This window comes from Dipodomys spectabilis, unplaced genomic scaffold, assembly GCF_019054845.1.
Source record: "Dipodomys spectabilis isolate Male_0828 unplaced genomic scaffold, ASM1905484v1 ptg000187l, whole genome shotgun sequence".
NCBI classification, from domain to species: Eukaryota; Metazoa; Chordata; class Mammalia; order Rodentia; family Heteromyidae; genus Dipodomys; species Dipodomys spectabilis.
In genome coordinates this window covers 391,083-415,100 of record NW_024870864.1, presented here as the reverse complement: position 1 = coordinate 415,100, position 24,018 = coordinate 391,083, and the positions used below count along the sequence as shown (strand labels likewise).

General features: G+C 39.5%; 1 protein-coding gene across 3 annotated transcripts; it reads right to left on the bottom strand.

Annotated features, from left to right (window-relative positions):
- Zc3h8 (zinc finger CCCH-type containing 8) lies at nucleotides 1-23,320 on the bottom strand. 3 transcript variants are annotated; one of them, XM_042695421.1, is made up of 9 exons: nucleotides 23,211-23,320; nucleotides 20,492-20,588; nucleotides 13,496-13,730; nucleotides 12,184-12,317; nucleotides 9,969-10,091; nucleotides 8,971-9,082; nucleotides 7,296-7,405; nucleotides 5,220-5,261; nucleotides 1-517 (listed from the first exon to the last, which is right to left on the bottom strand). In XM_042695421.1, exons 1-8 carry the CDS (start codon nucleotides 23,279-23,281, stop codon nucleotides 5,229-5,231), a joined length of 915 nt encoding a protein of 304 aa, XP_042551355.1. In that variant the 5' UTR covers nucleotides 23,282-23,320; the 3' UTR covers nucleotides 1-517; nucleotides 5,220-5,228. The 3 variants fall into 3 exon arrangements, with proteins under 3 accessions (XP_042551355.1, XP_042551356.1, XP_042551357.1); XM_042695422.1 differs by lacking the exon at nucleotides 1-517 and adding an exon at nucleotides 2,049-2,155; XM_042695423.1 differs by lacking the exon at nucleotides 1-517 and adding an exon at nucleotides 3,675-3,695.
- Between the last annotated feature and the right edge of the window lie 698 nt (nucleotides 23,321-24,018).

The window sequence follows — 24,018 nt, the reverse complement described above, 5'->3', positions numbered from 1 at the left end:
AAAATCTTACTTCATTTTATTTATAATAGTAAGAAACTGGAAACAAATGTCCAAGGGAAAACTGATTTTAAAAAAAAACAGGGAATATTTTGAACCATAAAATGGAGTTGTGAACCATCATTAAAAACATGTATAAAAAAGTATTTAATGAAATGTAGAGCACTATTTTTATATTATCCTAATTCTTTACCCCTTCTTATGCAGACTAACTTTGCTTCCTATTTTATTAAGACATCTCCATCATAAGAGACTTCTGTAGTTTCTTACCACAACATTTCCTTTTTAGCCAGCCTATCTGCCATTTATGCTCCTCTTTTGACCCAGTAGCTGAGATGCCCCAGTGAAGACCCAGCCCTTCATGTGAGTACAAGACCTGCCCCTCTGCACCATCTGTTAGAGAAGTTGCACACCACCACGATGAAATGAAGGTACTTTGGATCTTGTTAACTAGTCCAAATCATCAGTCTTGAACAGTCTTGAACAGGCATAGGCATAAGCCCTCTTCAGCTAAACAAAGCTACAAAAGAAAATAGAGAATAAAAACACACTGGCTGGTGAAAATTACCAACTTAAACGTACTCCTATCTTCCTTTACTACCTTCAAAAATGTAGAATAATTTAAAAAATTCAAAATGAAAGCCAGATGTAGTGCCTCATGCCTATAATCCTTAATACTCAGGAAGTGGAGATTGGGAAGATCAATTAAGGCCAGACTGGGCAAAAAAGTTTATGAGACCTCATTTTAATCAATAGTTGGATGTGTTGGTAAACACTTGCCATCCCAGGTCTAGAGGAAGGTAAGCAGAAGAAAGGCCATCTAGGCAAAATAGGCTGGGCACATGGTTCAAATGATTAAGCATCTAGTTGAAAAGCCAAGACTATGAGTTCAAGCCTCAGAACCACCAAAAAAAAAAAAAAAAACTCAAAAATGGATAAAATATTCCTTGGGAAAATGAATGAACAACTTGGGTTGAAATTCAAAACCTAACACTTGAACTGAACAGAAAAATGAAGCGTTAACTTGAAAAGTAATAAAGAAAATAATAACTAAAAACCATATAAAAAGTGAAGACTACCTTAAAATGAAAGAATACATTTCACTGGGAATATAGAGAATTACTGGACTAGAACAATAAGGATAAAAATGAGGCAAAGAAAGCAATATTTAATAAAGAGCAAAAAATACAAATACAGAGAACATGTAACTATAATAAATATATTCCATTAAGGGAAATAAGCCAGGTACAAAAAGGGTAAGTATCATGTTTCTCTCAGATGTGGAAGCTAAAAACTTGTCAACCTAAAAGTAGAATTGTATGACTAGAGACAAAGAAGAGTGTATATGTGACTGGTAGGGGAGAGTGCATGGGGGAGGGATTTGAGTATGTTGGGGACTGAGTATATGTATGTGCACATGTGCTTATGGGTATGGGGATGAGTACATGGGGAATATAAAAGAAAATTGGATTTGATCCAGTCTATTGAACACTGGATGCAGTATGGAAATACCTGTCTAGCTTCTGGTCTTATGATGGTGAGGTGAAAATAAAGCTTCCTACATGTTATGGTTAACGAGAGTATCAGGGTAACAAAGGAGAGACTATAGTCCAAAAGAACACTGGTAATCACAAAAGAGGTGACAGATCATCTGAGTCGAACAGAGACAGAGAAAGGCAATGCAGAGAAAAGTAGGAACCAGTCTACAGCTCCAACAGACAAACAGCAGGATAAGCCTACAGTTTTTCAAAGCCTTAAATCCAATATTGTAACAGTGAATCTTTATGTATATTGGACCAGCATTAGAAAAGAAATCCATTTTGTCACTCTCTGTATCAAGAAGAGTGATAGCAGGGTGTATTTTTACTTTTTTGTGCTAATTTTGGGGCTTTTACTCAGGACCTTGGCGATGTATTTTAGCTTTCTCACTCAAGACTAGCATTTTACCACTTGAGCCACAACTCTACTTCAGCTTTTGGATGGTTAACTGGAGATAAAGACTCTCATGCACATTCCTGCCCAGGTTGGCTTGGAACCTTGATCCTCAGGTCTCAGCCTCCTAGGTAGCTAGGATTACAGGTGTGAGTGACTGGTGTCCAGCAACAGGGTGCAACTTGAGAAAGGGGCTTACTGTTTGAGACTGAACTACTATGGAGACCTGAAGAAGGGAATAACTGCAAGTCAGGGAAACTAAGAGCACTTTCCTATGATGTGTGGATGGGAGACAGCCATGAGAGGCACTTGTGCGAAGAGTCAGATGGTGACCAGAGGAATAGTTTGTGGCCCAACTAGAGAGCTTGGGCTATAAGGTTTGTGGCCCTGTCCTCTGTGGCAAGCAGATTGCTGAGTCTGTGGAGCTGCTTCCATGCTTGAGCAAAAGAGCTCTAGGACAGTGTCCAGGTTCTGAATTCAAGCCCCATGAACAACAACAACAACAACAACAAAAGTATGATGGCAAAATCCCCCAAATTAAAAAAAAATTATTTTCTGTCTTCTTGACACATGGAAGACACAAAACCAACCAGAAGCAAAATGATTTTAAAATTAGTAAATAATTCTGTTCACTGATATGTCAAAAGTGAAAACATCACACAAAATAGAAGACCTACACCCAATCTTCATAAATTTATCAGTAATATATATAAAATATATATAAAGACAATCATATACAGGTGCCAGTGGCTCATGCTTGTAATGCTAGCTACTCAGGAGGCTGAAATCTGAGGACTGGGTTTGAAGCCAGCCTGGGGAGGAAAATCCATGAGACTGCCATCTCCAGTTAACCACCAAAAGGCCAGAAGCAGAGATGTGGGCTCAAATGGTAGAGCGCCGTCTAATAAAACTTGAGCAAAGACATGAATATTTCAATAAAAATGGAATGGAAAAAGTCAGTAAGCCTAAGATGAAATGCTGTACTTCATGTAATAAAGCTATGAGACCTCATTTTTACATCCACTAATTGATTTGAAAAGGAGTAAGTATTTACAAATAGAATATTGGCAACTGTGGAACAATAGCAATTCTATACAGTTCACAGGAGTGGAAACTGTTAAAATTCTATATTAAAACATTACCTTGAAATGATATGACAAGCAGTAGTGGCTCCTAGCTGTAATTTTAGATACTTAGGAAACTGAGATCTGAGTATTGAGGTTCAAAGCTAGCCCAGGCAGCCAAATGCAACATATTCTTATATTACAGCAAAAAGCTGTAAGTAGAGGTGTGGCCCAAGTAGGAGAATATCAGCTTTGAGCAAAAAAGCTGAGCAAGGAGTGAGGCCCAGGGTTCAAGCCCCAGTGACTAGTGCATGCACGTGCATGTGCATGCATTTCAGGCACGTGCATGCACGCACGCACACACACACGCACGCACACACACACACAATGATGACAGTTCCCCTCTTGGGTATCTAAATAACTGAAGCATATTTATGCCTGGGGATATATTTATAATAGACTGTACTTAGAAAATTGAAAAAATTCCTCCCAAACCTAACAAACCAATTACTAAATGGGCAAGGGAACTAAAGAGAGACTTCTCAGAAGAAGAGATAAAAATGGCAAAGAAACACATGAGGAAATGTTCACCATCCCTGGTTGTGAAGGAAATGCAAATAAAGACAACCTTGAGATACCACCTTACCCCAATCAGAATGGCCCACATCCTCAAGTCAGCCAACGACAAATGCTGGAAGGGATCTGGAGAAAGAGGAACCCTATTACACTGCTGGTGGGAATGTATACTTATACAACCACTTTGGAAAGCAGCCTGGAGGGTCCTCAGAAAGCTAAATATTGACTTTCCCTATCACCTAGCCATACCACTTCTAGGCATCTATCTATCCTGAACAACAGGAACCAGGATACAAGGACACATCCACCTCCATGTTTATTGCAGCACTGTTCACAATAGCCAGGATATGGAAACAAACCAGATGCCCCACCACAGATGAATGGATCCAAAAACTGTGGTATCTATAGGCAATGGAATATTATGCAGCCATTAGAAAGAACAAAATAATGGCATTTGCAGGGAAATGGATGTAACTAGAACAAATCATGTTGAGCAAGGTAAGCCAAGAGCAAAGAGACAAATGGCACATGGTCTCCCTGATAAGTGGATGTTAAATCCAAAACATAAGGTGATACAACAAAGTTAACAAGACTTAAGAAACAAAGGACTTCCACTCATCTGGTCGAATCACCACTAAATGACCCCATGCTGTTGATAAGATACATGGTATATATGTGCACACTGGAGGGAAACAAGGAGGACACAGAATTAGAGGGAGTCACAACAGCGGGACCCAGCAGCTGCAGTGGACATTGATCAAAACGAACTAAGCAACTCAATGGCAATGATGGGAAGGAGGGAACCAGTGGGAAAGAGGGAACAGCTGATGCTATGCAAAATGCAATAAATGTACATATCATCCTATGTGGAAGAAATAACTATTGTCAAAGCTCACAGAACTTGGGGCTGGGAAGGTGGCTCAGTGGTAGAGCGCTTGCCTTGCATGCCTGAGGCCCTGGGTTCGATTCCTTAGCACCACATAAGCAAAAAGAAAAAAGCCGGAAGTGGCACTGTGGCTCAGGTGGTAGAGCTCTAGCCTTGAGCTGAAGAGCTGAGGGACAGCGCCCAGGCCCAGAGTTCAGGCCCCACGACCGGACCCATAAAAAAATAAAAAATAAAAAAAATGCTCACAGAACTTATAAACTTTATAGACCATGATAGACAATTTGTCCCATGAAAGTTAGAATGTGTTTGAGATTTAACTAAGCATCACTATCCTACAATACTGTGAAATTTGGGAAACTATGTAATCACTTAATCACAATAAAGAATTTGAAAAAAAAAGAAAAGAAAATTGAAAAACTCTTAAAGTTCATTAATAGTACAATAATTAAACTATAACATATTTACAGGATGAAATGCTACACAGGAATAATACAAGTGGATGACAACGACATAAATGAATTTTAGCAGCATTACATTGAGCAAAAATAACGTCACTAACTATTTATCAAACTACACACATTTGTTAAATCTATAAAGAAACTCAGGAGAACTTTAAAAATATAAATGATAGACAAACTCAAATGGAGAAGTAGGCCACAGATATGTGGATATACAGATATGTATGTGTCAAAACACTTTTGCACTCCAATTTCTAGAGATGTTGTAGAGATTGGAAAAAAAAAAATGGTATATTCTACTTTTACCTTTCTTGTCTATTTATTTGACTTCTTTTCAGTATCCAAAACCTGAAATGAAAAATAAAATGAAAAAAGTCATGTAATTATTTTCATGCACTAATGCCTTATTATGTAAATTACAATGTTCTTATATTTTCACATAACTCTAGTATTATCCATCCTGATAATCTAATATTACAAGAGGAAATAAAAAACTAATTTTATACATAATTTTTCTTCATGCATTTCATATAAACATTTACATATAAAATACTTTACAACAATAATAAATGTCCTTTACAACATAGTATTTAGTAATGAGCACCTTTATTTGACTTTCTAATATTTACATATTTTCAAGAGAACTTTCTGCCAGAAGGTCATATTGCTGGTTTTAAAATAAGGTTTTAGCTGGGTGTCAGTGGCTCACGCCTATTATCCTACCTAGTCAGGGGACAGAGATCAGAGGATTACAGTTCCAAGCTAGCCTGGGCAAGAAAGTCTGTGAGACATTTATCTCCAATAAACTACCAAAAAGCTAGAAGTGGAGGTATGATTCAAGTGGTAGATTGCTAGCCTTAAGCAAAAGAAGCTAAGGGACAGGGCCCAGGCCCTGAGGTTAAGCTCCAGAACAGCACCAAAAAAATAACTTTTATTTTTGTATATATTTCAATTTAATGTGTGTGTGTGTGTGTGTGTGTGTGTGTGTGTGTGTGTGTGTGTGTGTGTATGAGTGTGTGTGTCACTCCTGGGTTTTAAACTCAGAACCTGGGTGCTATGCCTAAGCTTCTTTTTGCTCAAGGCTAGTGCTTTACCACTTGAGCTAAGCTCCACTACTGGCTTTTTGATAGTTGAAGATAAGAGTTTCATAAACTTTCCTGCCTGGGCTGGCTTTCAATGGTGATCCTAAGGTCTCAGTCTTCTGAGTAGATAGAATTATAGGCATGAGTGACAGTGTTCAGCTCAGTTTAATTTTGAAGAGACTAACTACCTCCCTCACTTAGATAATCTTTAATGGTTATTTTTCCTTATATTTTATTAAGTTTATATTTATGTGGTACCAAGGAATTGAACCCAGGGCCTCATGCATGCTAGGCAAAAACTCTACCACTAAGCCACATTCTCTGCCTGAAACAATATAATTTTGCCTGTACTTTTTATAGTCAATATATAATTGACTAAAATATTTAAATAATCTTTTCTTATAGATTAAAAGAATATTTGGCTGGGTGCTGATGGCTCACACCTATAATCCTAGCTACTCAGGTAGCTGAGATCTGAGAATTGTGGTTCAAAGCCAGCATGGGCAGGAAAGTCCATGAGACTCTTAGATTTAATAAACCACCAGAAAAAAATGAAGTGGCACTGTGGCTCAAGTGGTAGAGCACTAGCCTTGAGCTGAAGAGCTCAGGGACAACACCTAGGCCCAGAGTTCAAGCCCCACAACCGACCCCCCAAAAAAAAAATTTAAAGAAAATACTTTGAAAGTACTATTTGAGCTGGGCACTGATAGCTCTGGCCTATAATCCTAGCTACTCAGGAGGCTGAGATCTAAGGATCATAGTTCAAAGCTAGCCTCTGAGACTCTTATCTCCAATAAGCTACTTAAAAAAGCTAGAAGTGGCACCATGGCCCAAGTGGTAGAGTGCTAACCTTAATCACAAAGAGCTCAGGGACAGCCCCCAGGCTCTGAATTCAAGCCCCAGGATTGACAAAAAAAAAGAAAAAAGAAAGAAAGTACTATTTGAGTTCCTGTTGATATAACTCTCAAGTGTTTACTGACCCATAACTTGTCCTCTCAAGAGTGGTTATAATAGTACTGTTTTTCCTTCTTTTGCCTTTCTATTTAGCTATTAAAATTGCTAATTACATTGAAGATTTTTAGAACATTCCAATTTACACCACCAATGACTCTTAAGTCTTCCTTTGGGCTATAAAAAATACAAATAAAAAATAATTTTCCAACTAAAGAAAATTATTAGATTACCATACAGTAGTAACTTCTGAGGTGTTCTTAAGGTACAGTATCTTTTCAATACTCATCCTTAGTCCAAACATACTCTTACATAAAAGAGAGAAACAGAATATTACAATTGTACTTACTTTAGCTAATAGCTCTTGTGTTTCAGCAGTCAATGGAGCATGGGAAAATTTACAATAGTCTCCTTGATAACATTTTGCACCTGTATGATAAAACTTGCAAGGGTATTCATGTAGCACAGATGTTAAGGAAGAAAACAATTTTAATCCTACTAAAATAGCTATTGTTAGTAATTTTATTTTTCTTATATAAAAACATTTCCTGTTAATAGAAAATCAAATTTTCTATTTAAAATATGGGACAAGGCCAGGCGCCGGTGGCTCACGCCCAAAATCCTAGCTACTCAGGAGGCTTAGATCTGAGGATCATGGTTCAAAGCCAGTCCAGAAAGGAAAGCCTGTGAGACTCTTATCTCCAATAAACCACCAGAAAGACTGGAAGTGGCGCTGTAGCTCAAGTGGTAGAGCGCAAGCCTTGAGCTGAAGAGCTGAAGGACAGCACTCAGGCCCAGAGTTCAAGCCCCATGACCGACAAAAAAAAAGGGGGGGGACAATAAATTACTAATTGTGTTACAGAAAAAAAAAATCTAACTTGAGAAAGATAACATAAATCAAGTTTATAGACCATCACAAGACACTTATTTCCTTCACAGCCATTCTTACAAATGAGATCTATAATTGTAATGTTGAATATACATACACACACACACACACACACACACACACACACACACACACACGTATGTAAAGAGAGAGAGAGGGAGAGAGAGAAAGAAAAAGGAGGGCAGCGGGGAGAGATGTTTTAAATATAATGAGAAATATGATTATTTTGCAGCATTCTTTGTTTTTTGTTTTTGCCAGTCCTGGGGCTTGAACTCAGGGCCTGAGCTTCTTTTGCTCAAGGCTAGCACTCTAGCACCTGAGACACAGCACCACTCTGGCTTTTTCTGTGTATGTGGTATTGAGGAATCAAACCCAGGGCTTCATGCATGCTAGGAAAGCACTCTGCCACTAAGCCACATTCCCAGCTTTACATTATTCTTTTGAAGTAGGGTAAATCAAAGTCAGAGTGTCTCTATGTTTTTTAAATCTGGATTCCTTACATATTTGCTTATTTAAAAGTGTTTTTTTAATATTTTCAATTTTGTTTTCTAAAAAAAAAAAAAAGCCTATTATTTGTCATTTGGGTTTCCTTGTATTCAGTAACTGAATAGCAAATTTTGTGGTGACCAAAGGTGCTACTGCCCTAAAATGACTATGTCCTCATTTTTATAATGCTCTATACCGTACTATTTGCACTAGGTAACTAAGGCTCTTCTATTAAGAAACATCCACTAGACAGTATGGAACACACAGAAAAAGTATTTCTAAATTATGTAATCTCTGCCTATTTTATGAAGTAGCTTATGAATACAGAATCAATTAGTCTACGTCACAGCAAAAACCTGACGTCTTTCTGAACTAAACAAGGACTTATGAACCCACTGCAAAGAAGGGATATTTACTTGAAAATTTTCTAAAAACTCTTGTCTTTTCTTAGAAAGAAAAAAAATTATGTATATATGTGCATATGAGAAAAAAAAACCTATGTATAATTAATCACTTTTGAAACTAAGTTTGGACTTAGATACTTTTGCTATAGCTACAATTCTGCTTTTATTAAAAACTCTCGATCTTTAAAATGTTCATTTAAATATTTATAAATAGTAAAGGTACTGTATCTTGTGATAAAGGATATTATGCAAATACAGGCAGTTTTCACCTCTGGTACAATATCCTTGTACATAAAACTTACACATTTCCTTTTTCTTCTCTATTTCTGCATTATGATCAAATTTACACTGGTCTCCCTGGGCCATAAAAAAGAACAAGGACAATTATTACTTCTCAGTTATGTCTTTACGATTTAATTCCTACTAAAATTTAAATAAGCAAATTATTCCAGAAATATGATCTTAGAAGCAATATGGTCTAATTCTTAATTAGTGAGCTTATAGGCAACATGATCCATAGCTACTTAAAATTTTTGTAAGTCTTACATATTTTTTAATGCAAAGAATTTTTTAAAAAAATTATCTACTTTGTAAAATAAAAAATAGTATTTATCTACAATTTTCTAACAATCTTTTCCAGGAAGAAAAAGCTTAAAAACTTTTAGGTATGAGCCAGGCACTGGTGGCTTATGCCTGTAATCCTAGTTATTCAGAAGGCTGAGATCTGAGGATCATGGTTCAAAGCCAGACCAGGCAGGAAAGTCCATGAGACTCTTATCTCCAATTAACTGCCAGAAAACCAGAAGTGGCACTGTGGCTCAAGTGGTAGAGCACTCACTTTGAGCTGAAGATCTCAGGGACAGCGCCCAGGCCCAGAGTTCAAGCTCCATAACCAAAAAAAAAACAACTCCAAACAAAAAACCCCTTTAGGTATGATTTAAAAGTATCCAATGGAAACAGCAGTTTGTTCTGGTACATTTTTGTTAAAAGCATTAGGTATATATTTGCTCATTTTTTTTTTTGGGGGGGGTCTGGTCGTGGGGCCTGAATTCTGGGCCTGGGCACTGTCCCTCAGCTCTTCAGCTCAAGGCTAGCGCTCTACCACTTGAGCCACAGCGCCACTCCCGGCTTTTTTTCTTTTTGCTTATGTGGTGCTGAGGAATCGAACCCAGGGCCTCATGCATGCAAGGCAAGTGCTCTACCACTGAGCCACCTTCCCAGCCCCTTGCTCACATTTTTATACCTTAATACATTTCCTTTCAAGGAAATATTTGCAAATCTGTTTTCCCTGGCGTTCCACTGTGTGCTGGTTGATGAATTCCTGACTCATTCTTACATGTTGCTGCTTCTCTTGAGGTTCTCCATCCTTTAAAAGTAAAAAAAAAAAAAAAAGGAAAATTACAGTCAAATATGTTATTCTGTTGCATAAGATTATCTTCAACTACTTTTAAAACATCAAAGAGTACCTCATCTAGTAGGGGTGAAGGCACATACCTGTAATCCAAGCACTCAAGAGATGGAGGCAGAATTGCAAGCATGAAGCTACCTAGGTGACAGCCAGACTGGATCTCAAAGAAAAGAAAAATAGGTGTGTATTCTAAATGGCCTTTAGGTGAAAGACTGGGACTTTTATACATGAATTTTTGTAATATTTTGTTAGTTTCATCAGCATTCCATCATTCAATATTTGTGTGTGAAACTTGAGTATTTTATTACAGTTTGCCATTATGTAATAAAAAATGAATGAAAAAATAAAAATAAAACCCAAGTAAAGTCTAAAAGCAGAGATCTTTAGAATTATGGAGACAAAGCTGGGAACCACGAGATCAACAAAAGTGGTGAAAAAGCTACAGTTTCAATGAGACACTCATGAGGTGTGGGTGGAGGTAACTGTCCAGCTCATATTAGAAATATACCCTTAAGAGATGGTGATAAAGGTATAAACAGGTTATAAGTAATATAACTAATAGAATATATACTATATATTATATTCACTTTTTAGCATAAAGGGAACTTGAAAATACATTTAACTCCTCTGAAACAACTACTTTTTTGTGTGTGCAATGGTCCTGGAGATTGAACTCAGGGCCTAGGCACTGTCCCTGAGCATTTTGTGTTCTATCACTTGAGCCATAGATCTACTTCTTGCTTTTTGGTGGTTAATTGGAGATAAGATTCTCATAGACTTTCCAACCCAGGCTGGCTTTGAACTGCAATTCTCGGCTCTCAAGTCTCCTGAGTAGCTAGGATTACAGGTTTGAGTCACTGGTGCCCAGCTTAAACAACTATGTTTAATGTGATAAGTTATGGTAAAGCTTACAACTTTCATGTATCAATTAGTAAATATGATTTTAGGGATAAGGTATGTGCAATTAAGAGAGCCAACAAGCAGTCTCTGATGTAACTAGATTTGCAAAAATGTTCAATTATTTCATCAAAATGTCCTGTAAATGTCTCAGTTTAAACCTTTAGTTTTATTTGATTGTTATTAAAGTTGAATATATACCTTAAGAATTTGTTCTTCTGGTAGAAGGGCTGTTAGCTTTGGTTGCATAATTCTAAATTAATGTAACACTGAGCAGGGATTAGGATGACAAGTTAAGCCCTGTTTGGCTCTAGGTGACCATGGGCATTTACCTGAACCTGAGGGCTTTAAATTTCTCACTTGTAAAATACTGAAACAGGAATATTTTACATAAATGTGTTTGAATCTTTCGTGTTTTGTTTCTGACAGGATCTCAATGTATTTACTCTGATATGGAACTTCCACTTCAGCCTCCTTAGGAGCTGGGACCACAAGGCACTTATCATGCCCAGCAAATACTTGGAATTTCTAGTGTCCTGCTCCTTCTTGTCCCCTTTGATCAAGCCTAATCAAAAGCTTGCCATCCATCTGAAAAGCCATCAGAAAAGCAAGAGTCCAGGAGTCATTTATTGTCTTATCCTTAGCACATATGCATAGCAAAAAAGAATTTCCACAAAGCAAAACCAAAATACCAGAAGTGAGGTTGGAAGATGTGGTAAGGCCAACACTTAGTCAATTTCAGTTTTCAGAAGGAGTCAAATCAACAGAAGAGGGTCTTCAATAGTGTAAACTCTGTAAGACTATGTCCTCTGAAAGATCTCCAGAGCTATTTTATCTTTGGTTTTCCATTGTTCCATAATCATCAGCAGAATATTCAAAACTTAAGGGGCTTGTTAGCTGCATTCAGGGACAATAGGAAAAATATTAAGGCTGCCAAATGGGTGTGGAGAGCTAATGTGTGAGAGGGCTTTTGCAATGGTAACAAGGAAGGTTACAGAGTTTACTAATGGTAAGAGGCTATCCACCTCCAGATAAACCTTGGTTTGGGGGATGTTTGGCCCTCATCCTATGACTTAGCACTTATCAAGAAAGAAATCCCCAAGTATGTAAGCATCCTACAAACATAGCACATGCTTGTTTGTGACCTCATTACCTCCTTGGGCGGGCCCCTGTTCTTCAGTAAGGCATCAGATCCTTTGTTTCCAGTGCTTGGCCATTTGCGCTTCAGTTTCTTCTGTTTGCTGTTCTTATTACCAGCTTTAAGATTTTTATTTTTTTGTTTAGCAGCTAAAAACAACAAAGTTAATTTTTGAACAACTAAAAAGTATCCATTTAATTTTAAGAAGTATGTATACATTGTAATCATCCAGAAAAAGTTCTCTTCAGTTCAGTGGAGAATAATGGGTATGATACTAATTTTCCTTTTTAGAAGCTCTGTTAGAGACTCCAAACAGAATTATAACATATCCTGAATTGTTAGGGGGAATACAAAACAAGATAATTAATCAAAATTAATTTTGCAAGCCTAAGCCAGAACCTTTTTCTTTTTAAGCCAGAACCTTTTAAAGTGGTCACCATATAATGGATCTAGTTAGGAATTGCCATAGCACTATAAGAAATGTTTAAAATGACCTCTGACATCAGTCAGATTTTTCACTGAAAATATTTCACATAGTTATTTTGAATATAAAAAACACTTGCATGGGGCTGGGAAGGTGGCTTAGTGGTAGAGCACTTGCCTTGCATGCCTGAGGCCCTGGGTTCGATTCCTCAGCACCACATAAGCAAAAAGAAAAAACCTGGAAGTGGCTCTGTGGCTCAAGTGGTAGAGCACTAGCCTTGAGCTGAAGAGCTGAGGGACAGTACCCAGGCCCAGAGTTCAGGCCCCACAACTGGACCCCAAAAAAAAAACAAAAAAAAAAAACCACTTGCATGCCTGGCTCAGGTGGTACAGCATTAGCCAAGTGAGCAAAAGCATCAGATCAAGAGTTCAAATCCCATCTCACACAAAAAAAAGAAACACCTGGAGGAAAAGAAGTAAAAAGGTAACAAAAATTCCATTTACAATTGTCTTTGCTCTCCTATCTATGGCTAAATGCCACTGTTATAATAGAAAAAAATATATTTCTGAACTATAGCCTGATATATGTATCTTTCTAGTCAATTCTTTTAAGTTTTTGGACAGCAACACAAAGAGACACATCTCATCCTCCTATATGCATGGATCAAGAATTAGATATTCTAACTATGGCCTCTGATAAGTTGCCTACTGCCTCTCCATCCTCAGGTTCTCTTGCAAATGACCAAGTCTCAGGTGTGGTCTATCATCAAGCAAGTTCACTTCTAGTATAATGACCCATAGAAATCTGTTCTTATTTTTAGATAAAGTGCAGGAGAAAAGCCCCCCTAAACATGAGACTGTCTCTCGGGATAAACTCTAAATCACACAGCAGTTTGGCACTTACCCTGCTGTCGATCTTTTGCTCCCTCTTTCTTCATCGGTTCTTCAGGAGATGGCACCGTCTGAGCAGCATTTGCCATTTCTTTAGCTTGTATATACTGCTGAAGTTCTTTGGCAAAGTTATCTTCCTGTTCCTCACTACATATGTCATTGTCACTATATGTATCATAGTCCTTACTTCTTGATTTTATATATTGTAAACTCTTCGGTGATGCTGTAGAGTTTCCAAAGTGCCTAAGCTAAGCAAAAATTAAAATTTCAATATTAAAAAGTGATATTCAAAACAACCTAATTATAGATAAGAAACAATATCTGCCATGAATTGATCATTCCTGACACTGGACAGTAGTGTCATACATGTTATATCTCCTTGCTTTTTGTAAACAAGTCTAAAGTAGTATTTTTTTTTTTTTTGGCTTGACTCACGATGGTTTGCTGAAGTAGTGGATGGCTTCCTGACATTCCACAGCAATAAAGGTATGCATAGATGTGTGTGTGTGTGTGTGTGTGTGTGTGCGTGCACGCCTGTATATGCACACTGGGCATGAAGTATACTCATTAGTAACAAAGTGTTTGACAAAGAAAGTTATGCTCTGGAAGGTAGACTAGGAGTCTGAGAAATGGAACTAAAAAGGACAAATTAAAATGCTACAAAAACAGACTAAGCTATTGCAATAAATTCTTCCTTAACACCAGAACAAAATCAACTAGAAAATTGCCCTAGAGGAAAAAAGAGGTAGCTTTAATCAGAGGAATTGAATGAAATGCCTGGTAAAGGTTAAGGCTTCTCATGTGGGTACTAAATCCTCCACGGTGAAGGATGGATTACTCTTTTGCTGAGTTAGATGGCAAAGTGTTATAGATTATGTAATAATACAGTACTGTCAAAAAACTAAATATACCCTGGTACTGGCAGCTTATGCCTAGAAGATCATGGCTTAAAGCCAACCTGGGCAGAAAGTCTGTGAGACTCCATCTCCAATTAACTAGTACAATACCTAACTGGAGATGTGACTCAAGCGGTACTATAGCCATGAGCAAAAAAAGCTAAGAGCACGAGGCCCTGAGTTCAAGTCCCAGTATTCATACACACACATGACATATATATGTATCTAAATGTGTGCATATGTATTTATATATATTAAGTATTCATTATTCCTAAGATGCAACAAATAGAGAAATTAGAAGATTTAAATCATGCTATTGCATAACAGATTTCCTTCCTCATAAAAATTAAAAATAAGGCTACAATCTAATTGTTTTATTTTTAACATTGGATGTTACTTTATAGCCCAGGCTGGCTTTGGACTCACAATCCTGCTTCAGCTATCTGACTGCTGGAATTACAAATGTGTCATCACCCCAGGCCTAAATTAAGTTTCTCAGCAGCTCATTCGATAGCCAAGGAAAATCAATGTTGAATTAATTAAACTATGTTTGGAGCAGTTTGAGAAATGTGTTCAAAGAAAATAAAGTTAAGACAGCCTTTTGGCAAGAACAGATGCTCAGACATGAAGAAATTGGAAAAATCCCTGGCCAACAATTTTAAAACCAAATGATTTTGATAGTTCACTTTGGCTCTTAGGTGAGCAAAACTGCTCAGCATCACTATGCCAATCAAAATTAAAATCGAACAAGATGTCTACTCCCATCCTCATTTGCAGCAGATATGGTTTCCACATTTGAGCAGTGCTCTTTCAGACTAAGGCAAGGGCAAACAAAAGTGCCATTCGAAGTCCATTTAGCTGAACTTTTACCACATCAAAACAACAATCCAACAAAGTTCCACAAATGCCTACCAATGAAAATGCTTAATTAAAATCAAATGCTGGTAAACTGATAGCAGCATTTGCAGTGCCTATCCATAGTGAAAAGACATCTTCAGAGTTGAAAGAATTAAGATTTCATTATATAGCAATGTAACAGATGAACCTTTGTGTATATGAGTATGTGTGGGCCAGTCCTGGGGCTTGGACTTATGGCCTTGGAACTGTCCCTAAGCTTTCTGGCTCAAGGCTAACACTCTATGACTTTGAGTCACTTTGAGTCGCAGCAGCTCCAGGATGCAACAAAGTACTAGAGAAATTAGCTTTTTGGTGATAAAGAGACTCATGGACTTTCCTTCCCAGGCTAGCTTCACACCACAATCTTCAGATCTCAGTCTCCTAAAGAGCTAGGATTATAGACATGAGCCACTGGCACCTGGCAACAGATGAATCTTTACAATCAATTTGGAATGGAAACTTTGATTTTTAAACAAATGGTCACCTCACAAAGAATAATCTCTTATTAAAAAATGGCTGGGGCCCAAAGAAACATAGGTCCCATGGTTTCCCTTATTTGCAATAACTAGTATAAGTTTAGGACAAGCAGAAATGGTCAAAAGTTCTGTACATATGGCCATATAAGATGATGTTAAGTGAAATGAACCCCAAGATAGGGACACAACTTGTTTTCTTTCTTACTATTGTTTTTAATGTACCTAAAATGTACTATGTGATTTTTTTGTTTCTCTTGTATGTTCTTCCCCGACAGTATAACCCCTGTTTTCACTGTATTTGCCATTGGTGCCCTGTATCTTGTATTTACACTTTTCTAATTTGGGGAGAGGAAGGGAAATAACAAAATGCTGAAACAAGGATACAGGCTGACCTATTGTAACAATGACAGGAACAAGACACTATGTTGAAAACAAATTTTACAACTTGGTGGGGGGGGGGGAGTTGGGGAGGGAATGGTAGGGGAAAAACAAAAGAGGAGGTAACAATTCTCAATAGGAAAGGTACTCATTACCTTATTCATGTAAAGGTAACCCCTCTGTATACTATTTTTACAATAAAAAACATTTTAAGGGGCTGGGAAGGTGGCTCAGTGGTAGAGCGCTTGCCTTGCATGCTCGAGGCCCTGGGTTCGATTCCTCAGCACCACATAAGCAAAAAGAAAAAAGCCGGAAGTGGTGCTGTGGCTCAAGTGGTAGAGCGCTAGCCTTGAGCTGAAGAGCTGAGGGACAGCGGCCAGGCCCAGAGTTCAGGCCCCACGACTGGACCCAAAAAAAAAAAAAATTTTTAAAAAATGGCTGGACTACTAAATATCCCCATGCTGCTGATCACATGTATGGTGTATAACATGTGAACACCGTTATATGTTATAGACTGTGATAGACAATTTGCTCCAGGAAAGTTAGAATGAACTTGTGACTTTAAATGAGAATCATTATTCCACAATACTGTGAAATTCCAGAAATTATGTAATCACTTAATCACAATCAAAAAAAAAAAAAAAAGAACCTCGGGGAAGGTAGGGAGGGAAGGGATGGTAGGGGAAAACAATGGAGGGGGTAACAATGTTCAAGAGGAAGTGTACTCATTACCTCACTCATGTAACTGTAACCCTCTGTACAGTATCTTTACAATTAAAAAAAAAAAATGGCTGGGCAATAGTGGCTCACACCTAAATCCCAGCTATCTGGGAGGCAGAAAAGGAGAATCATAGAAGGAGGCCAGCCCAGGCCAAAAGACAGCAAAAACCCATCTCAATAAACAAGCCAGGGGCTGGGAATGTGGCTTAATGGTAGAGTGCTTGTCTAGCATGCATGAAGCCCTGGGTTCAATACCTCAGTACCACATAAGCAGAAAAAGCCGGAAGTGGTGCTGTGGCTCAAGTGGTACAGTGCTAGCCTTGAGCATAAGAAGCTCAGAGACAGTGCCCAGGGCCTGACTTCAAGCCCCAGGACTGGCAATAAACAAACAAGCCAGCTGGCATGCTTGTAATACTAGCTACAAAGGTTATTGGTAAGAGGCTGGTGGTCCTAGCCTGACCCTAGTAAAATACACAAGACTTTATGCGAAAAAATAAATTGGTAAAAGGACTAGGGGCAAGGTTCAAATGGTAGAGCACCAAGGGTGAAGCCCTAAGTTCAAACCTAGTAAAGCAAAAAATCCCAAACAAACCCACAAAAAAACAAAAACCAAAGAAAAACAAAACAATGAAAAACTAACACCACCAACAAAAAAACCTCCATTTATGATTTTATGTTGAACTCTGTGCACATAATGTCAGAAGTTCAAGGTTGTTGAAGATGACAAAAATAAGGGTAGCAATACTAAGCAACAGAAATGTATTTCTCATAAACTGCCTGTGAGAATAAAAACTGGTAGAAATAGTTTGGGATACTGTTAGGCATTACAAAAAAACTAAAGTGGGCCGGGCGCTGGTGGCTCACGCCTGTAATCCTAGCTACTGAGGAGGCTGAGATCTGAGGATCGAGGTTCAAAGCCAGTCCAGGCAGGAGAGACCGTAAGACTCCTATCTCCAATAAACCACCAGAAAACCGGAAGTGGCGCTGTAGCTCAAGTGGTAGAGCGCTCGCCTTGAGCTGAAGAGCTGAGGGACAGCGCCCAGGCCCAGAGTTCAAGCCCCACGACTGACAAAAAAAAAAACAAAAAAAAAAAACTAAAGTTGCTCACATTCTAAAATCCACTAGCTCCTCTCCTAGGTCAATGAAGAGTAAATGTGAAAGTGTAGCTCAATAATGGTACCATGCCAGTCTAGTTAGTAAGCATGAGGCCTTAAGTAAAACAAACAAAAAAAAAACCTAAGCCCCCCAAAACAAGCACGATAACCCTCCCCACATATCGTGGAAAATTGAAGGTACAGTTTCTATGTTAACCTCAGCTCTTGACTGTAACAACCACAAATGCCCCAAAAGCAAAAGTTATTTACCTGGGTAGCTGAGTAGTTTCTCCAGGAGGTAAAATGCTGTTCCTGCTACATCATCTATCTATCCCAGATGCTACTATAAGGCCTGTTATGTCTTAAAGAGTTTCACTGACTACATGAACCCATTCTTCTGTAGCATGTTAAAATTCACAAATTAAAAAAGAATCTATTAAAAGGAGAAGCACGAGAAGCAGAGCAGTTTTGTTGTCGGGTAAACTGAGTCCTCAAGATTCTAGCCCCCCAGTAGCTCAAACTGTGATCTTATTTGGAAGATCAGGCCACTGCATATGTAACTAAGATGAGGTCATCAAGGTGGGCCTAATCCAGTGTAACCAGTGTCTTTATAAAAAGAGTTTTCACACAGATTCAGGCCCAGATGAAAAATGCCATGAGAACATACAAACAGAAAACAGGGCCATGCTTTTGTTAGCCTAGGAATGCAGATTGCCAGCAATCCACCAGGAGCCAGGGAGAGGCCTGAAACAGATCCTGCCTCATAGACCTCAAAAGGAACCAATCCTGCAATACCTTGCTTTCAGACTTACTTCTACTTCCAGCCTGCAGAACCCCAAGATAACAATTTCCTTTTGCCACAGCCAAGTACCAATTGCTGATACTTGGCTATGGCAGTCCTCCAGAACTACATACAGGTATTAAGCTTTAAATCTGGTTAACTTAGTAAACAAAAGCCCTTAAAAAGCTTCCTAGAGCTGGTGGCCAGTGGCTCATGCCTGTAATCCTAGCTACTCAGGAGGGTGAGGTCTGAGGATCCTGGTTCAAAGCCAGCCAGGGCAGGAAAGTCTTATCTTATGAGACTCTTAGCTCCAATAAGCCACTCAGAAAAAGGCAGCAGTGGCTCTGTGATTCAAGTGGTAGAGGGATAGTGCCCAGGCCCTCAGTTCAAGCCCCAGGACTAGCCAAAACAAAAACAGACAAACAAACCTCACTGGAATTTGCAAGGAAAGAATTTTACATGTTTTTGGGGAGGATGAAGGGGCAAGAGGGTGGAACTGTGGTTTGAACTCAAGACCTCATGCAAGCTAGGCAAGCATTCTACCACTTGAGCCAAATCCCCAGCCCTAGAAGTTTTTAAACAGTTTACTATCCATTTCAAAAGTAGGAAAATAGTCGAGGTTGTGGTCACCTATGTAAGTCCAGCTGCTTAGGAAATACAGCTTAGAAAGACTGCAATTTAAAGCCAGCCTGGGCAAAAAGTTAGCAACAAATCAGGTGTATGTGGTTGTGCATACCTATGATCCCAGCTAGGTGGAGGGCATAGGCAGAGAGGTGAAAGGACTTAGAAGATTGAGGCGCAAGGACAGAAGCCTGCCCTGTGTAAAAATGCTCCAGATTCTATCTGACCTTAATTAAAACAAAGAAAAAAAAGAGGGTAGGGGGACTGAGCAAATACAGTCATTATATTCAATGTACATTATGTAAAAACTGAACTACATAACTTCAGGCTAGGGGTGGTAGTGGGAGAAATGGTCAAGAATGATAAAAAGGGGTGACATCCATTAAGATCAATTGTATTCATAACCCAACTTATGAATGTAACCTCTTTGCACAACCACTTAATGATAAAGCCAGGCGCCAGGGGCACACATCTATAATCCTAGCTATTTGGGAGGCTGAGATCTGAGGATTGCAGTTTGAAGCCGTTCTGCGCAGCAAAGTCTAGGAAACTCTTATCTTCACTAAAAATTAAAAAAAAAAAGCTGGAAATGAAGCTGTGGCTCAAATGGTAAAGTGCTAGCCTTGGGCAAAAGCAGCTCAGGGATAGCACCAAGGCCCTGAGTTCAAACACAAATAACCACCAAAACAAATTTAAATTAAAAAATAGGAAAAATCACCAGGCACTGGTGACTTACACCTGCAATCCTAGCTACTAAGGAGGCTGAGATCTGAGGACTGCTGTTCAAAGGTAGCCTAGGCAGGAAAATCTGACTCTTATTTTTGTGGCTAAAGTGGTACTAGCCTTGAGAACAAAAGCCCAGGGATAACACCCAGGTCCTGAGTTCAAGCCCCAGGACAGATAACACAAAAAAGAGGAAAATCAACCTGTTAAAACAATGGAAAAGTATTCATCTGGTGCAGGGAAAAGCCAAAATAAAGTCAATTACTAAAAACAGTTCACACTCAATGACAATGTCTTTTAAAAAATGTGAACAAGAATCCCTCATACAAGTAACAAGGTTGGAAATGCTGACAAACTGACACAAATGAGCCCTCCAAAACACCCATTTGTAGCTGTTTTTCTAATATGCTAACTTAAGCTTACTTTTCTGGGAATTTTCTCAGACTTCAGTTTCACTTTCCATTTGACTTTCCCTCCTTGTGTTTCTTTAAGTTTGGTGTCATCTTTTTCATTGCTGGTTCTGCAGAAAAAGAAAAAAATTAAGTAATTACAAAAGGCTTTCTCCAATATAAAAAGGGTTCATACCATAGGATTAAGAGTCATTCCTCGGATTGACTTTAATGTGTTCTCAATAAAATTTCAAATTCCAAATACACTCCAGCTGGCACTGGTGACTCACACCTATAATCCTAGTTGCCCAGGAAGCTGATCTCTGAGGCTCTCTGTTCAAAGCCAGTCAGGGGAAGCAAAGTCCATGAAACTCTTATTTCCAGTTAACAAGCAAAAATCCAGAAGTGGAGATGTAACTCAAGTGGAAGTAGGCCAGCCTTGACTGAAAGAGTCAAACCAAGAGTGCAAGTCTCTGAATTCAAGCCCCAGAGTAAGGAACAAAAAACCAACCAACCAAACTAACAAAAAAATAAGCACTTCTCCAAATACTGCAGACAAATAATGCACCAACTCATTCTGAGCAGTAGATATCAATGTTTATGAATAACCTATAACATTGAAAATTTTAGATTGCAACCTTAACATTGAAGAATTAGTAGATTCATCAATCATCCATCATTCTATTCACTCAACAAGTATAGAATATTCATCACATACCAGACTGTGGTCTCATATCTTAGGCTACATACAACAATGAACAATGAAAAGACCTAGTCAGGCACCAGTGGCTCACACCTGTAATCCTAGATACTCAGGAGGCTGATATTTGAGGATCATGGTTCAAAGACAGCCCAGGCAGGAAAGTCCATGAGACTCTTATCTCCAGTTAACCACCAGAGGCACTGTGGCTCAAGTGGTAGAGCCCTAACCTTGAGCTAAAGAAATCAGGAACAGCACACAGACCCAGAGTTCAAGCCCCATGACTGATGGGGGGAAAAAAAGAGAGAGAGAAAAAGACAGACCTTGTCCATACTTCCAAGAGATTTTTATCTCCTTGGAGAAAAATATAAAGGCAACTTCAACATAGTATGGTAAGTCATCTACAGTGGGAGACATGATCTAAAGTCATGTTCAGGGTTAGCAAACAATAAGGAATATAAAACAGAAAGGTATTTCAGATTGAGTTCAGGGTTCCCTTTGGGGAGACACAAGATGTTTTCAGGCTTATGGGAATGAAAGCTGACCATGTTAGACATTGTGTGATTACTTGATATTTGAAACATTAGCCCAAGAACACCTGAAACATACACAGCAATGGAAAATAAATGCATGCCCTATACCACACCCTGTTAGTTTATTAGTTTTCACTGCCCTCCACATTCACCACTCTGTGAAGGTCCCTACTCTGTCCTTATATTACCTTACTGATTGATGAATAGGATGGGTCAGAAGGGATCACCCTCACACCTGTAAAACACATACTATGGCAGCATCAGGAATAGTGAGTGCTCCCTTTCCAGTCTCTCACCCTTCTACTTCTTGGTTGTTTCCTCAATTTTACAACTCTAAAATGCATTTAGACCTTATGGCTCTTTTGCCTCTACTCTCATTTTGGGGGATGTCTTTCCAATCCATGGCTTCTACTATCATCTATATGTACTTGGTTTCAATATCCAAGTCCCCAACCCAGATCTCTCCCTTTAAAATCCAATCAAGCCAATTTCCTATTTAGCATATTCATCTGGGTATCTACTAGACCTATCTTACAAATCCAACACTGAACTCCATCTCTATGAAACAGAATCCTATTTTAAACAGCCATTCCTAAACAGTCAAGTGGATATTGACTCCTCTTCAAAAAATACCCGTATTTGATTGCTTCTTGGTACTAAATGATCCCAGCTGCTCTTGCTCTCCTTCCCCTCCATTCTACTCTCAAAAGTGACCCTGCTATAAAGCTAAGACAGATAAAGTCCCTGCTAAACACCCTCCAAGAGCCTGTCTTATTCAGAGTAAAAACCACGTTCCTCCCAGTAATTGTCAGACCTCAGATTCCACTATTTCACTCCATTCCAGACGTCACGCTGGCTACAATCACATCCCTCAGGACCTTTACGCAAAGGCACTCCTTCCAACCCTGGATGTCAACGTCCTATGCTCGTTCAGATTCGGACTCTAATATCACCTACCCGTCAGTCATCAAGGAGGCTTTTCCTCTGCTACCTTCTTTAAGATGTCTACACTTACTGGAGCTGTGGCTCAATGGAAAAGAAACATTAAATGGAAATGGCGTTCGTGGCTTCATTTTGGTCTCTGGAGTCCACTGACCACTAATTAGCAGAGTTCTCACTATTCATCCTTCATCGTCTAATGAACTTGTCCTTACTACACACAAAGAATAAGATAGCCCAATCTTATCCGTGGAAACCTCAAAAGGACCTCTGTCTACCTGCGCTTACGGGAGACAATCACAAGGGCACGGGTTTCCCTGGGAGCCGAGGCCGGGAGAGAGCAGCCTGCTCTCCTCCGCACCCACTCCCGCGTTCCTCGCGGCCCAGGCTCTCGCCCGCCCTGGCCGCGGCGTCCGGGTCCCTGGGACGCCCTCCGGCTCATCCCCGCACCCGGCCGGTCTCCACGTGGACAGCCCCAGCCCCGGGCCGCCCACCAGCCCCGCACGCCGGCTTCACTAGGATCAAAGGGGCGGAGCCCGGCCGGGGTCCCTGGTTTCAGAGGATGAAAGATGTGGGATCACCTCTCCTCAGAGTCCGTTCTCTTGCCGAGGGCCGGGTTGGGAGGGGTCGAGAACAGATTTTCAAAATCCATGACCCAGAAACGTGGTCTGACCTCGCACGCCAGGGAACACCTGAGCCGTCACTGGAGGGCCAGAACGCTGCGCCGTGCCCAGGCCCGCAGGCTCCGCCCCGCGCATGCGCCGCGCCGCCCTCCACGCTCTCGCTCCGCCAATCGCCGCTCACTACGCAGGCACCCTCCACTTCGGGGCGGGGGCTCCTGCGCATTTCTATCCTGCGCCGGAATCTGGTAGGATTTTGGAAGAATCCATAAGCTTCTTTTTATTTCACTTTCGTGATTAATTCTTCAGCAGCAATCATAGTGCTTCTAAGGAATGATAGTTAATATCTGCTTGAGCACCCCACTGCAGTTCCTTCTATTTCAAATTTTACCTAACTTGAATACTTGCTACAGCTGTGTAAAATAGGTACTATCACCATGCACGCTTTTCACAGGAGTAAACCGACGCATAGATATGTAACAGAAAAGTGAATCCGTAAATATGTTAGAGGCAAGAAAGTTCTTTTGAAAGGTCCTAAATACTACAATGATTCAGAAAGGGGAAGAGGCACATCACGTTGGGGAGGCTACTTGTGAAAGGGGGTAGATTTGAGCTTTCTTGAGATAATTTCCTTAGAGTTGGATGAAATTGAGGGTAAATGGGCGTTCCAAGTAGAGAATTTAAGAAGGAGGGAAAATTGATCTCGTTGGACAGATAGGAAGTTGCTCCTGTTTGAATGAATATAAGCAGGGAATAGTAGAAAGAAAGG